Source organism: Syzygium oleosum, unplaced genomic scaffold, assembly GCF_021117445.2.
Source record: "Syzygium oleosum isolate NSW1041296 unplaced genomic scaffold, Sole_v2.1 Sole_v2.01, whole genome shotgun sequence".
NCBI classification, from domain to species: Eukaryota; Viridiplantae; Streptophyta; class Magnoliopsida; order Myrtales; family Myrtaceae; genus Syzygium; species Syzygium oleosum.
The window spans coordinates 25,767,301-25,781,230 of NW_026607485.1; the positions used below are offsets into that span (position 1 = coordinate 25,767,301).

General features: G+C 41.4%; 1 protein-coding gene across 4 annotated transcripts; it reads right to left on the reverse strand.

The window, feature by feature from the left end:
- Nucleotides 1-200: 200 nt before the first annotated feature.
- Nucleotides 201-4,049, reverse strand: LOC115676018 (L10-interacting MYB domain-containing protein). Of its 4 annotated transcripts, none has more exons than XM_056313330.1 (5): nucleotides 3,893-4,049; nucleotides 2,149-2,510; nucleotides 1,979-2,072; nucleotides 1,367-1,869; nucleotides 201-932 (listed from the first exon to the last, which is right to left on the reverse strand). In XM_056313330.1, the coding sequence occupies exons 1-5, from the start codon at nucleotides 4,029-4,031 to the stop codon at nucleotides 345-347; spliced, it is 1,686 nt and encodes a 561-aa protein (XP_056169305.1). In that variant the 5' UTR covers nucleotides 4,032-4,049; the 3' UTR covers nucleotides 201-344. The 4 variants fall into 4 exon arrangements, with proteins under 4 accessions (XP_056169305.1, XP_056169300.1, XP_030454720.1 ...); XM_056313325.1 differs by having other exon boundaries at nucleotides 1,367-1,875; XM_030598860.2 differs by having other exon boundaries at nucleotides 1,367-1,875; nucleotides 2,149-2,485; nucleotides 3,893-4,015.
- Between the last annotated feature and the right edge of the window lie 9,881 nt (nucleotides 4,050-13,930).

A 13,930-nucleotide genomic window follows, 5' to 3' on the forward strand; every position in this document is an offset into this window, starting at 1 on the left:
TCACCTGAAATGTGATTTCAGGGCTCTAGAAGTACCCAAGTTATTGTGAGGGGCATGAGTATTATCAACTCTCCATCACCAAGTAATCGCAATGTCAAGACAAGCATGTGCGACCGCAGTCTACCCTGATCCACTGTTTTATTGTATACCCCTCTTTCGGACAACAAGGCCTCTCATCAAGGCAATGGAACAAAGAAAGATGCAAAATAAGGAGACACGAAGAATTTGCCTAAATCAATCCGACAAAGAATACACGATAGGATCAATGAAGGATGCAAAATTTCGACCAAAAAAACGGATGCAAAATACGAATGTTGGAAGAATTTTCCTAAAACTACAAGAAACTAATGTGACTGTGGCCGAAGCTTCCTCAGTAGCCATTTTTTCCTAAGTTTAACATCCAGCGCCATGAATGTTTTAGATTTCATTTCATCCTCTAGGAAATCACAAGCATCCAGTATCAGGTCATCATCCATGTCCGGTAAGGCCTGAACTGCTTCAATTACCTGCTCAATTTGTACGGAGTTCGAGTTCTCATCATTTTTCCTTTTATCGGACAAACAAGCAGCTGCAGTCACCATTTCCGGCGGAATACTCACGGTACCCCCACTAGTCTTCTTGAGGCACTTTATATGCGTTCCTATGTTTAATTGGTCTTCATATTGGCTCTTTCCGGAAATGGTCATTTTTGAACCCCTTTTCGCTAGGTCTGGTGAATTGTCATCTTGATCCACACCAGAAATCGATGCAGAAGGGGAGTGAGAAGTCTTGGATGCCCGTCGATCTTTGACTGCTGCGACTTCGTTTGGCTGCTCCACATTTTGACCTAAGAGAAATTCTCTCTCATTGATACTTGGATCACGGCATATTATGCACAGATCGTTGTAGTATGGTACAGGTCGAGTCATGAATTGCCGCGCATCAGTGTGTGCCTGCATGCCACCACATTATTGAAACATTATATACCTAAATGGAAGTGCAAGGAAGACATCAGAAGCAGGGCAGGCAAGGAAAGGATAGAACCCAGTCAACCAAAAATATGACGGTTGATATTGAACGATTGACATCCATTCTTTCAAAAGATTAAAATGAAAATATAATTCCACAGTATATAAGGTATCGGACAGCTAGATCCTAAAAGTAGTTAAACAGGTGGTATTATGCTTAGCGATGCCAAAGCACCTCAACATCAAGACAGCGCTTGAAACCAGAAATTTATAAATTTAAGTGTCTGTCAAGCATTCAATATTCAGAACTAGAATCAGCAATATAGTAAACTATGCATACAAGCGAACAAATCGAAGAGAATGACAGGACGGCACTATCATGTAATTACTTAAGAGGCTGACATTAGGTGGATGTTTACCTTAATGTAGTCTTGCCAAATGTAATCATCAGCAGTCACCATTTGACGGGAATCATCCCAGGAGAAACCCTCCGTATCAAGTAGATTTTTTATCACGTTGAATTGGCGCCTGAGAGTCTTGTATCGATTTTTCAGGATTTCCACTTCATAACTAAACCCAAATTTGGCATTAAATGATGCAATCATCTCCATCCATGCATGTTTCAAGTAAAGACCATCAACCTGGTTCCCTTTCTGCACTTGTTCTAACATGAGGTCGATAAAAAAACGGTCCATAGTTGGCTGCCAGTAAGTCCTTGAACGACTACCAACACTGGAGCCAACGACATTTGGCTCGTCCTGTGAAGAAGAAATCTCTGCTACTCCTTCAGGAACAGAAATTCTAAAGTCCTCATCAATTGTGATATCAGGGAGAGGATCTGCCCCTTCTTCACCAATACTATCAGGGAGCATTACTGTACCATTGTTAGCTGAGTGTGATGATGACTCTGGTACGCTGTTGCCTGGTTCTTTACATCGATAAACAACTATAAGTCCAAGCCTAATGAGAAGCAAATGCCCTCATGCTGTACTATGAGAAAATCTTTTGGAGAGGTGGGATTGTCAAAGTACCTTTTCGTTCAAGGGATGAGTTTCCATATATTCGACAGAGATCTCTGTAGTATGGAATGCTTTTAATTCTGTGTGAGCGTGCATCTGGGTGTACCTGCAAGGCTGCAAAAGATCAGTGCAAATCTTGAAAGATAAGAACTAACCGGATTAATGAAGTTTCATAGTTGCACCTTGATATAGTCGTCCCAAACTTTGTTATCAGCTATGACCATCTTTCGGGTTTCGTCCCAACTAAAACCCCTCTGGTCAAGAAGATTTTTGATTGCCCTGTACAGATTTCTAAGTGATTTATGGCGATTTTTAAGGACATCTTTCTCGTACTGAAACTTGAATTTTGCATTGAACAGCAGCATCATATGTTTCCACGCTCGTTTGCTGAACAAGTTATCATCAATTTTGTTCCCTTGGCTGACCTGCTCCAGCATAAGGTCAATGAAGTACCGATCCATTTCAGGAGTCCAATTTGTCCTCAGACGTTCAGCGTTACTTCGAGGCCGGATGCCCATGCTAAAGACGTCAGGAAATTTGTGACCTTATTGTGAGTAAACACATTGAGACAATTGAAAGGCACAATCCACCAAAATATGAATTAGTCCTATTTCCTTATCACCATCCTAAACAGTTAAACAGTGAATTACTTTGTATCAGCAAATTGTTAACAAATCAAGCTCAGATATGTAGTTCCCCTTCATGCATGTAAGCAAGACGGCATCGCTATTGTTGAAGTTTCATTAAGTTCTCTTTTATCCAGCATTGAAGAGTTTTCTGTCCCAAGACTCTAACATCTACTCTGGCAAGGACAAGAGTCATCAGTTTACAATCCTGGTACAGCAAGGCACAAGGAGGCATACTGCGACAATGCAAATCTACTTTGTTTCAAACCACAAAGCGATGGTGAAGTCGATGCTAAAAGTTTTTAGTAGCACCAGGATATGACATGCTGTTCAGTATTCATTGTAATGTCGATCTATTATCCTCAATCTTTCGAAAGCACGGTCAGGGGGTTATGAGAGGGAAATAGCCAACTTGGATGGCTCTGCTATTAGTTTCAACTTATCACCTCTAGCGTTTGCACCAATCTAGGTAATTGCCAAAGGCAATAACCAAAAAGCTAAGAATGAGGTCTTTCTCTCATCTCAGCTCACATTTATCTGTTTGAGCAATATTGACAGCTCTATAAACAAGAAAATGTCATCCTTTATATCCAATCCATCTGGAGCGTTAACACGTTTACAAACTTTTCACACTTTTATGCATTGGACTTTTCACACTTCCACAACAGAAGCCATGCTGAAAACGCAGAAGCCATTAAAAAAAGCTTCCCATCTCAACAACAAAACCAACAACCACAAGAAAAGACCAAAGCCCACCAATCAGTTAAAAGAATGCAGCCTCTCCTGAGTAATCGAAACCCACAAGCTAATTTAAAAACACGTGCTTGTCAAAAATTGGCCAACTCCCTTGTTCAGAAGTCACTCTGAAAATTAGCAAAAAGTTTACTTTTTTAATGCAAAAATCTGATCTTTAACACAGCGAGAGACAACCCTTTTGCAAGACGAGCATATTCCAATTTCCAAAAGCCATTTCAGAACAAATAAAAGCGAAAAAAAAAAAAAACACAAACAGAACAGCATCAAGATCACTCCTTTTTCCCACCGATCAACTGTAATTACAAGAAAACGGAACGTCCCACTTGCCCACTTAAAAAATTACCCACAGTACTTGAAAAGACTAATGAATTGAGCACCTCACTGGACCAGTTTTATCTTGAGCAATTAATGAAACCAGTAATGGAGGAGGTACACAGAGAATTACAGTCAGAACAGAAGGAGGGGAGACTATATTCCACGTAAGGATTGGGGGAGGAGGAGGAGGAGTAGTAATTCAGGAGAAGGGATACAGGGCGAGGGTTACCTGGAAGACGATGATGGACAACAAGAACTCGGACGAGCTTGGAGTGCGGGTTATCTTCTTCTTCTCTCGGGAGCAATTCGGGTGGGGGAGGATAAATCTGTTCCTGTTCCTGGATAAGGTCGGCACAGCCTCGAGCCATGGATAAGATCCTGATCTTACCAGAGATGGGCCCGGCCCAAGTTCGGGCCCAACAAGTTGTCCAAAGCCCGGCTATGGCCGGAAGGGAAAGAAGAAGGACTGCTATGAATAAGAAGAAAGAGGGATGGATTCCGATTGGTATTCTCGAGTGTGTCGATTTCTAGCTTGATTTGGACTAAAACATGGATTTCAAAGGGTGCTCTGGACATTTTTCGGAGTTCGATTACCGTGACGAGATCACCTCATTTAGGGACATGACCGTCGAGATGGTGAGGGGTGCCGCTTCCGGGGCAGACGAAGGCGGAGGCACGGGGTAGCCATAAGGCACACCGAGCCGTCGTAAAAAGATAAATCTCTCGTGGTACGGGGGGAAGGCGCGCCGCGAGGAATGAAACAGAGAGGACGTGAGAGGGGCAATTTTGTAGTAGTCTCGATGGGCTCGAATGTTTTGTGACAAGTGAAAGGAGCAGAAAATTGGAAATGGAGCATGTTGGCCCAATTAGGGCCCAAATGTCGGCCCACTAAGAATTCTTCCTTAACCACCCCCCTAGTCTCCTGAGCTCTATTTGGAGTACAAGCACCTGTTGATCGCATTTGTTTTTTCTTGGAATTATACATGATAAAATCAGCATTAGCATTAGCACATGGCTATGCTCCGAAGGCATGATTGCATAGGCCGAGTGCATGCACCCTAGCAAGTCAAGTTGCTCGAAGAGGCTTCGTACTTGGCTTTCGAATTCGAGTTGCGTTCATACGATTTCTCAATTTCTCGAGTATAATGAATTCCTAAAATCCGAGCTCTGGCACGAGCTCGGGTTCAAGTTTTGGTTCCAGCACGGCTCGAACAAATCAGGTAATCGAATTGAGGAGCCCGAGTTTCATTGAAAACGAGCTTGAGCTTTCAGAGACTTGAATGTTAGAACAGAGTCGAGCTCTACTACTAAATCCGTGTGTGACTCCGTTCGATTCAATTACACTGCATCCCCCAGCGTTACTCCATCATGAAGAAATCTTCTTTGTCCTCTTCGCTAAGTCGGACGCGGCTGACCTGTTGAAATGAGTTTGCATTTCACTGATAAAAAGTTGATGACGGCCATAATTTGACAACTCATTAGCCAAAGGCCATAAAAGAAAAGGAAAAGATCCCCCTCGCGCCTTCTTTATCTTCTGATGATCGAGACAGACGGATCCAACCTCGCAGCCCTCCTGCGAAAGAAATAATTTGGACCTCTCTGTTCAGATAATCTACTGGAAGACTTAGGATTGACCTTTTCGTGTCCCTCAAGCTCTTTGGATGCCTTAAATCACTAAAATCTAGGGCCGGTGTTGCTGCTAAAAAATCTCACTGAGAAGATGTTTCTTTCCTGCTTTAGTCTTTTTTTTGGTGGGAACCTTGATTTGATGTCTTCTCTTGAAGGCCAATACACATCTCATGGAGAAGGAAAGAGAAAAAGAGAAGCCAACACATTTCTTTGCCTTTTTGTAGGATGAAAAGTTAAAATGGATAAAAGTCACCACAAGCCCTTTTTTTTTTGGGCCATGGTATTATGTTTGGTAATAGTTGGGGCGAATCTATAGATTAAAGGACTTCATTGGAGAAAGCGAAAGAGTTCAGGATCCAAATCGAATAAAAAAAAGTTCAAGGACCAAATCGAATATCGAGCGAAAGTTCAAGGGCCCATCGTGCTGTTATCTCAAAGTTAAATTGCAACATTGTCCATGCACAAGTGCTTACTAGGGATAGTGTTCATAGTGATGCGGTTTTTTGCTATTTCTACACTATTGTCCACTCGATCAGGTTAAAGATTTACACTTAATAAAAGCAGCCAGGAGTGAAATGAATTGCTTAATATTTTCTATTAGGCTTTTTCATGCATCACTCTTTCACTCCTCCAAATTGAAAGCATACAAAACATGAGGCGAACTCGGATCTGTTCTTGATTAGACGTATGGAATTTCTACTTCCCCTTCGCTCTCCATTGCAGGCCAATCGTCAAGCCACATAAATTTTGTGCCATCAATTTTTTCCCACCAAGATGATGAATCGTGGCATTGAAATGTCTAGGGCTACACAGTGCAAACAAATGAGTACAGATTATAATTAGACAAAATGGGTGGGGGAGAGAGCAAATGGACCACATTACAATCTTCATCATAGTCTGGTCGGTTCAAAAGCATGATAGCCATCAAAAGATGAAAGTAGAGAGTGCTATGCTTTCATGATTCATATGAGAATGTCTGGTTGCCCCACCCATTTAATTTATGCAAAGGGAAAATTAAAAAAAAAAACAAGAACAGAAACAAGGGTATGATGATATTCTTTGCTCTTTCCTTGTAGCTGACTTTATTACCTTTTCTTGCCTTTAGAAATAAAATCCAACCAAAACCCCTTGTTTTTGGGCCTCAGGAATTAACAAGTGCCAAGTATCTGTGTTTGGTCCCATTAACAAACCACAACTTTCTTGCAAATAAAGACTGATTTTCTTTTTCTGTTTGATGTTTTTTTTTCCGAGTTTTGTGTGGTTAAATAGTTGGCACTTTGTACCCAAGAGCTCTTTTTAGGGTTTTTATTGTCTGGCCAAAGAATGCCATTATTACAATCATGAACTCTTTCATCTTTGTCAATGGTTGTGGCCATAGATGTGTTTTCTCTGTGTAGGATAATGTCATGGTTTCAGAAAAGATGGAAAAAGAAGCTATGTTGTCCTTTTTCTCTTCACTTAAATTATGAAAACCTATATGCACTTGCATATCTAATGATAAACAGGACTTCAATTAGCTTCAACTTTGATGATCACCCCTCAAAGTCTAAAACCTCAACACTGAGAGCCGCTTCTTTTGTGGGTCAATGACATAATGTTTGCTGTACATTCTGCACCCAAGATCCAGATATGCATAGACAACAAATTCAGATCGACACAGAAAAAGAAAAGCCATTCCCATAATGAGTGCAATAAGTGAAAATTTCTTTCCCAGTGTGCATCTACTTTAATTTCATCCATAAGAAAGACATTATAATCCTGGAGATGATTATGGGTGAAGAGACACCACCATGAACCTGCACATTGATGCAGTGGAAAGTCATGATACAGAAGAAAACTAATCCCCATGATTCATGAGTATAATCATGTTAAAAGTAGATCAAACACAGCTGTCTTCACTTAAAAATTATGAGTGCTGTAAAGGCGAGCACTGACCACGAAACCAGTTACTCCAAATAGGTTTGATCTGCGATTGAAGCACTAAAGTAGCAGATGATCTTCTTCTTATTAGGATTGCAATTATAATACAACAATTAGCCACTTTTCGGTTCATGGTGGGAATAATTAGGGTTTCTAATCAAGCTTTTCCACAAACAAGGTTCTTTTGTATATGACCAATTTTGCTCTAGAATATGGTATAAGTCATAATTTGAAGGATGTAACTTGGCATAGCCTTTTCACAGCAATTTCAATTGTGAACATGAGTGCTACAACCCTCATAAGGGGTATGCCAAACACCTTATAACTACATGGTTTCGCAACTGCAGCAACTCATAACAACTTTAAGGAAGTTGACCCACCAAATTTGAGGGCACCGCAACTTTGAAACGTATATTACAAATCATGAAAATTATAGCATTTCACAGCAAAGTTAGATCACAATTTAACCACAGTATAACGACGGCTATACCAAATTGTGTCCAAAATTTTCCTAAGCTACGGAAACCGATAGATTGTGTTTATGTAATAATTATGCTATATATATATAGCTGTTAAAGGATGTAATCATGCACGTGTATATAATATTGTTATGCCAATGCGATTACTATTATCAGAAAAAGTGATAGGACATTATGATATTTATCTATGTCCATTCACTATTTTATTGTCAGACCAAATAAAGGAATAATGATTCTATTACTTGAATCGAAGGGCATAACTCTATAATATTACTCTCATAATAGGTATATCTTCTCTACTCCCGTAATGAAAAGCATCATTAGTCTCCAGGTGCAGAAGGGAAGACCCATTATTGTTCCTTTAATTTTGTCATTCGGATAGAATGATCCGACCTTTAACATTATGGAGTTTGAACCTAAATGAAAGAATTAAAGAATATAGATATAGGGTCGATTTGTCACAACTTACAAAGAGTTAAAAGTAACATTGATACTACCACGCTGAAATCTACAACGTTACTCAAATTCTAGAAAATTACAGAACATGCGTTTCGACATTTATACATTATGAAAGTTTCGAGGTTTGAGACTTGGAATACCGAGCATACACTCCTTACTAGTTGTTCTGGCTTGAACAAGAGATGTTCATATGACTCCAGGAAATCTAATCCAGACCATAGCATCTGTGGAGACAAATCGAAACGGTGGAATCCTGCATTGGCTCATGTCAGAGTTCTCATCCTTTGATGCAGTTCACTCAGCTATAAAGAAGTCACGATTCTTATGTTGTTTACAGGAATCTCCCAGGCACACGGCGGCTTTGCGATATACCCCTTCCTCGGTCATTCACGAAGTGTGTAGCGCAACACGAAATTGGGCGGCACGAGTACGATCAACTCAAAAAGATTGTGAAACGGAGATTAGAGAAAGCCGATTCCGAGCACAACCAAGCTCTGACTCGACATCTTCGGAAGAAAGTGTCAGTTGAAGACGATGTTATGAATTTGCGAGGAGTGATTGCCTACGAAGAGGTATGGTCTATACAAGATGAAGAAGTTGATTAACAATAAGAAGACATATGTTGTTGATCTTTCAAAGTTCTCTATGTGCATTTCCCTCGCATAGAATGCGCTTCATTCGGATGATGATGAGCAGCTAGATCTAAATAGATCGACGGGGACGACGTCGGGAGATATAGATGCATACGGTGTTTTTGATGAATTTCTAAAACATTCGGATAGGCAGAAACAAGAAAGGCTATATAATCCATTTGAGGTTATTTTCAATCTCAATATCCACCTTTTGTATGTTCGTTGGAGCTATAATCTAATTCTAGGCATATTTTTTAACATGTGTCGGTATTCAAGTTTTAGATATTTATTTTCTATCTAGCATTATTTTTGAAACGTCTAAATCTTGGAGAGTTTACAACCGTTATGTTCAGTATCGAAAGATCAGAAAAAATGCTTGCGAGAGAGAATCGCACCTCAATTTGTTGCACCCAAGCCGTGCGATCCAGATTACCATTTCCACGGCGCTGTGCCCGTGCCCCGTTTAGTTATCCTCTATTTTAGTAGAGATAGCCAGGCACTCGATGGATTCGAATATCTCTGTTTGTCAGCTCCTAACTCAAAAAATCATGGGAGTTAACTCGAATGGTAAGCGTGTCTGTCTTCTTCGCTCGCTCGCTCGCTCGATGCATAAAATCGAATCGTCGGGTTCCGCACATTTTCCCCGGGGCCATCGTCTTTAGGAGCACCAAACACATGCGAGCCTTTCCGGGGTCATCATCATCTTGCGCGCGCGCGAAAAATGAATGATCGGGAATATATCTCACGTAGGGACTAGTGAGGTTTTCTCTGGAAGAAGCCTCGGATGCTTCGTCACATCCGAGGAGAGAAGGACGACCTCCAAATTCAAAAGTGAAAAAAGGGCCCCAAAAAACCCCCGAGAGCGAGTGTGACCCACGCGCTGAAGCCATTTCTTTTTCGATTCCTAACGAAACTCCCAGAAGCTCAACCGTAACGCGGAAGCCATGAAAGTACGGGCGACCGAGATACGCCTCCCGGGGGCGGGAGGGCTTTCGAAGGTCCGCGCGCCACGTGGCGCTCCCGTGTTGGTCTGTCAGGTGGAGATCCCCCCCACCGGCCGGGGGAGATAGAAACTCTCGAGGCCCCCCCAGGCGTTAAATGGCGAGAGGCTGCCGAATTTCCCGTGAAAAGTGGGGCCCGCCCCGTCCCCGCCGCAGGGAAAGTGGCAGATGCTCCTCCCCCAGCGACTCCCGAGCCTCAGGTTCGGAGCTCCCTCCGAACCGCCGGAATTTGAATTTTTCGAACGTTGGAGGCCCCAACAGTCGGCAGTTATGCCCCCCCCCCCCCCCTCCCCCCTTTTTGAGTTTTTCTTTATCTCTTCCCCCCATCGACTTGAGCTCGACCCTTTCACCTACTCTCTCTCTCTCTTCTCTCTCTCTCTCTATCTCAAGATAGATAGACATGAGGATTTTGTCCTTTCCTTGGAATCCATCCCCATCTAAGTTTGATGGGAGATTTCTGATCACGACCCATTAATTAAATATGCTAAAACATGGGCTAATGTCTAAGAATAAAATCAAAGGAGCATATGAGTGTTCTATTGTGCCGGCAAAACTTCTATCATCGTGTCATGCCCGGTTGAGTTCCTTTTCTTTGTTTCTTTTCCCCTTCCGTGTCTATGAAAGGTTTTACATTCGATGTTGCTCGGGATACGTCGCCCCTGTTGGCTGAATTGGCCATATTGATGTCGGCTCTCCGGTGCTTATTGATGTCTAGAAGGACGCGAAAGGAATGTGACGTAACATTCGATGTCTCGAAGGCCTGTACCTATTTGAATTTCTTTCGAGACGCTAATCGTACGTTAAAGACAATCTCGCTATAATAGGTTCGATCTCTTTAATGGCAATCATATTTCTACCAACTCCGGTAACGCCCGGATCGTCTAGTTTTACGAAGAGAGAAAGATGATAATTCGTTTCGGAAGAATGATTTCTTCCTGTTATAGCTTGGAAACGTATGGCATTGTCAGAATGTAGATGTTTCCTTGCATGTGTTTGTACATCTTTGCCTCGAAGCAATTCACTGTATCATTAGGAATATATAGAATATAATTAGGATACCGCATGCAATTAATGAAGAGAAGTTCGAGGTGAGGCCTAGTTATTATCGGCTTGGTGAATTTATCGGCGCTATCTATCGTACACAGATGTAATCTTTGAATTACATCTTTGGATCAATGGAGAAAATGCCATTCGATCCTAAACATATCATACAGATACCAATTCAGTCATAAGCTTTTTAATTTAAGCGATTTAGTCTTAAATCTTTGCTTGAATTTCTAATAGTTTTTCCAACCCATTTTTGCCGAAAATTGTTGAGGTGAAAATGTGTCGGGTAGGATGACCGGCGATGACTGGATCATCACATCATCAATTTCCAATGAAAATTTACCAGAATGACCACATTGGAATTGCGTGAAACGATTGAGGACTGATTGGGAAATTGTGGAAAGTATGGATTGCATCCTTAAATTTCGATGTTTTCAAGTCCAATGTAAGCTAAAGTAATTACATTTGTTTATATGTCCAGGAACAATCTATCTAGATGCTCTTAGGTGTGATGTCCACTTCGCTTATAGGACTATCGTTAGAAGAGACAATATGGTCTTAAAAAATAGTAGCACCTCTGGAAACTTTACGAGCAATTTGACTTCGATCCAACACAACATCCTAGTTTGGATATCATTAATATAAAGAAAAAGAGACAAACTAGAGAGATTGCACGCTCTCCTTGTTCCTTAGACTAGAAGTCGAATCATGCCTCGAGAAATTTTGGAATCAATTCCATGATGAAAAGGACCCTATAAAACCTGGGTTTGGTAACTGTTTTTCCAACTAATTAACACTTTGGCCGACTGAAAACAACACTCTGCCCACCGCCTGGTGGGTAGTTTTCAAGCAACTACTAGGGTTAAAAGAATAGTGGCCGGCATAATTCGATTATATGGAACATGGGATTGCTTGCTTTTGCACTCATCTCTTGCTAAAAGAGTACCTCACATGGTTTGTCTTATAGATTTCCATGATCTCTCTTACTTGCCTTTGAAACATGCATCAGTAGAGAAGAGGCCTTCGGCTTTTTTAAAGTCTAATGAAGAGATAATGCCCGTCTAGACATCTGGTGCATGATCAGAGGTTCGCATGTTGATGAGCTGTCTCCCTCATTTGATGTTTCTCCTGTAAAAGTTCATCCCCAAAAGATTTATTGCCAATAAGACGGATCAATTCTGCAATATGAAGTAGTGTCCCTTCTAAGTTATATGTTGGTATTTTGGGTGGGAAAATTATCCAAAAAGTCTAATTAAACCTATTGCACTTTTGTTAATTCAGTCCTAAACCTTTTAAGTTTGCCAATTCAGTCATAAACCATTTCATTTCTTACCAATTGAGTCCATCCGGCCAATTTTAGCCGGCCGACGCTAACGTGGCAATTTTTAAATATTTTTTTCAAATTTTGTAATATATTTTTTCTTTTTTTTTCTGCCCTTCTTCTCTTTGGCCGGTCCAGTCTGGCGAAGCTTGCCCCTGCAGGCCACTAGCGAGGGTGAGCCTCGCCTGCCGCTGCCAGGCCGACCTCGCCCAGTGACGGCGAGGTCGACCTTGCTGGGTTTCACCACCTCGCCCAGCGACGGCGAGGCCGATCAGCGCCGTTGCAGGTCAGCCTCGCCATGGCTGGGCAAGGTCAGCTTGGCAGCGGCCGGTGGGGGCAAGCTGTGCTAGAGGCCAGCAAGGACCTCGTCGGCCCGCGCGTCTAGCCGGTCGCCTGACTGGTCAAAAGGAAGAAGGGCAGAAAAAAAAATATTAAAAAATTCGAAAAAAATATTTAAAAATTACCACTTTAGCGTTGGCCGGACGGCCGGCCGGCCAAAATTGGACGGATGGACTCAATTGGCAAGAAATGAAAAGGTTTAGGATTGAATTGGCAAGAAATGAAAAGGTTTAGGACTGAATTGGCAAACTTAAAAGTTTAGGACTGAATTGACAAAAGTACACTAGGTTTAGGATTTTTTAGACAATTTTTCCTATTTTGGGTATATGCCAAGGCGTGAGGAGACTGTCTTGGTATACACAACATGCCTAGATTGTATATTATATCCGTGACTAACATATTTAATGCATGCATACAGTGAGACGGATAGGAACGGCGTGTGATTACCTCCTTTGTTAGAACTATATTCTTCATATAACGGGAGTAACTTTATGCTTCATCGTTGCGTAGATGAATGGTTTCGTAAATTTTGAAATCCTTGAAATTATTATTTGAGATGTTTTGGTCGTTTCTTTCTCAGGTTAATGATCTCTAGATCACCCCTTTCTCCACGATCCATTGTAGGTGAAATGTGTTTCATCTTTGGTATGAGCTTGGCTAAGAAAGAAATTCCTAAAGACAAGTGACTAAGAAGATGGTGTAATATGCTAGGGAGGAGGAGGTCCTTACAAGGAATTAGTTTTTGCAAAAAAAAAATAGAAGGAAAAGAAAAACTCAATTCAATGTTCACTTCACCAATAACCCACTCTGAAGTCATCATGTGCAAGCGCACAAGGAGAAAGGGACAAAACCACCAAACTTCAAAGATTATCATTCATAACCCAAAGTTTGAACTTTTTGAACTCTATGAGAGGGAATAGCTCAGATTTTAGTCTTTTGAACTCAAACGACAGATATATAACGCAATTTGACAATTGCTGGTACTTAACAAGGTATAGTAGCGTCAAGGAAATCCTAGTTTTGATTAACTAAACATGTTTTGTTGGATTCGGATTAAGTTTCTCAATAGAACATCAGTATGGCTATTTTTTGTTATATTTTTTACGACGGCGTGTTTACTTTGTATAGATATTTTACCTTTATTTACTTGACCTTAGTGAAAAAAATTTCTAGCTACACCACTACTTGCCCCGCCCAGCCCCGCGTGGGGCATGGGGAGGTGGCGAGGCTAAGCTTTACCTTACGGGGCGAGGAGGAGGAATATGATCCCTGTTCCTGTCCAACCCCCAAGTCCATCCCGAAGCCTAAGGCTAGTCGATATAGGATCTCCAATTATCGACAGTTTTCTACATATTGTATTGTGGAACTTGGTTCTCTAACTGTTATTTTGTGTTCAAGCAAGGGTTTGGCACTCTAACTTTGATCGGGCAAGTGTAGTTG

Bases quoted from the DNA above. Each gene is read 5' to 3' on its own strand.
- LOC115676018 (XM_056313325.1), bottom strand. From the start codon at position 4,031: ATGGCTCGAGGCTGTGCCGACCTTATCCAGGAACAGGAACAGATTTAT. The intron at 2,511-3,892 runs GTAACCCTCGCC...ACTCACAATAAG, and splicing joins TGTCCATCATCGTCTTCCAG to GTCACAAATTTCCTGACGTC. The intron at 2,073-2,148 runs GTGCAACTATGA...GCAGCCTTGCAG, and splicing joins TTTGGGACGACTATATCAAG to GTACACCCAGATGCACGCTC.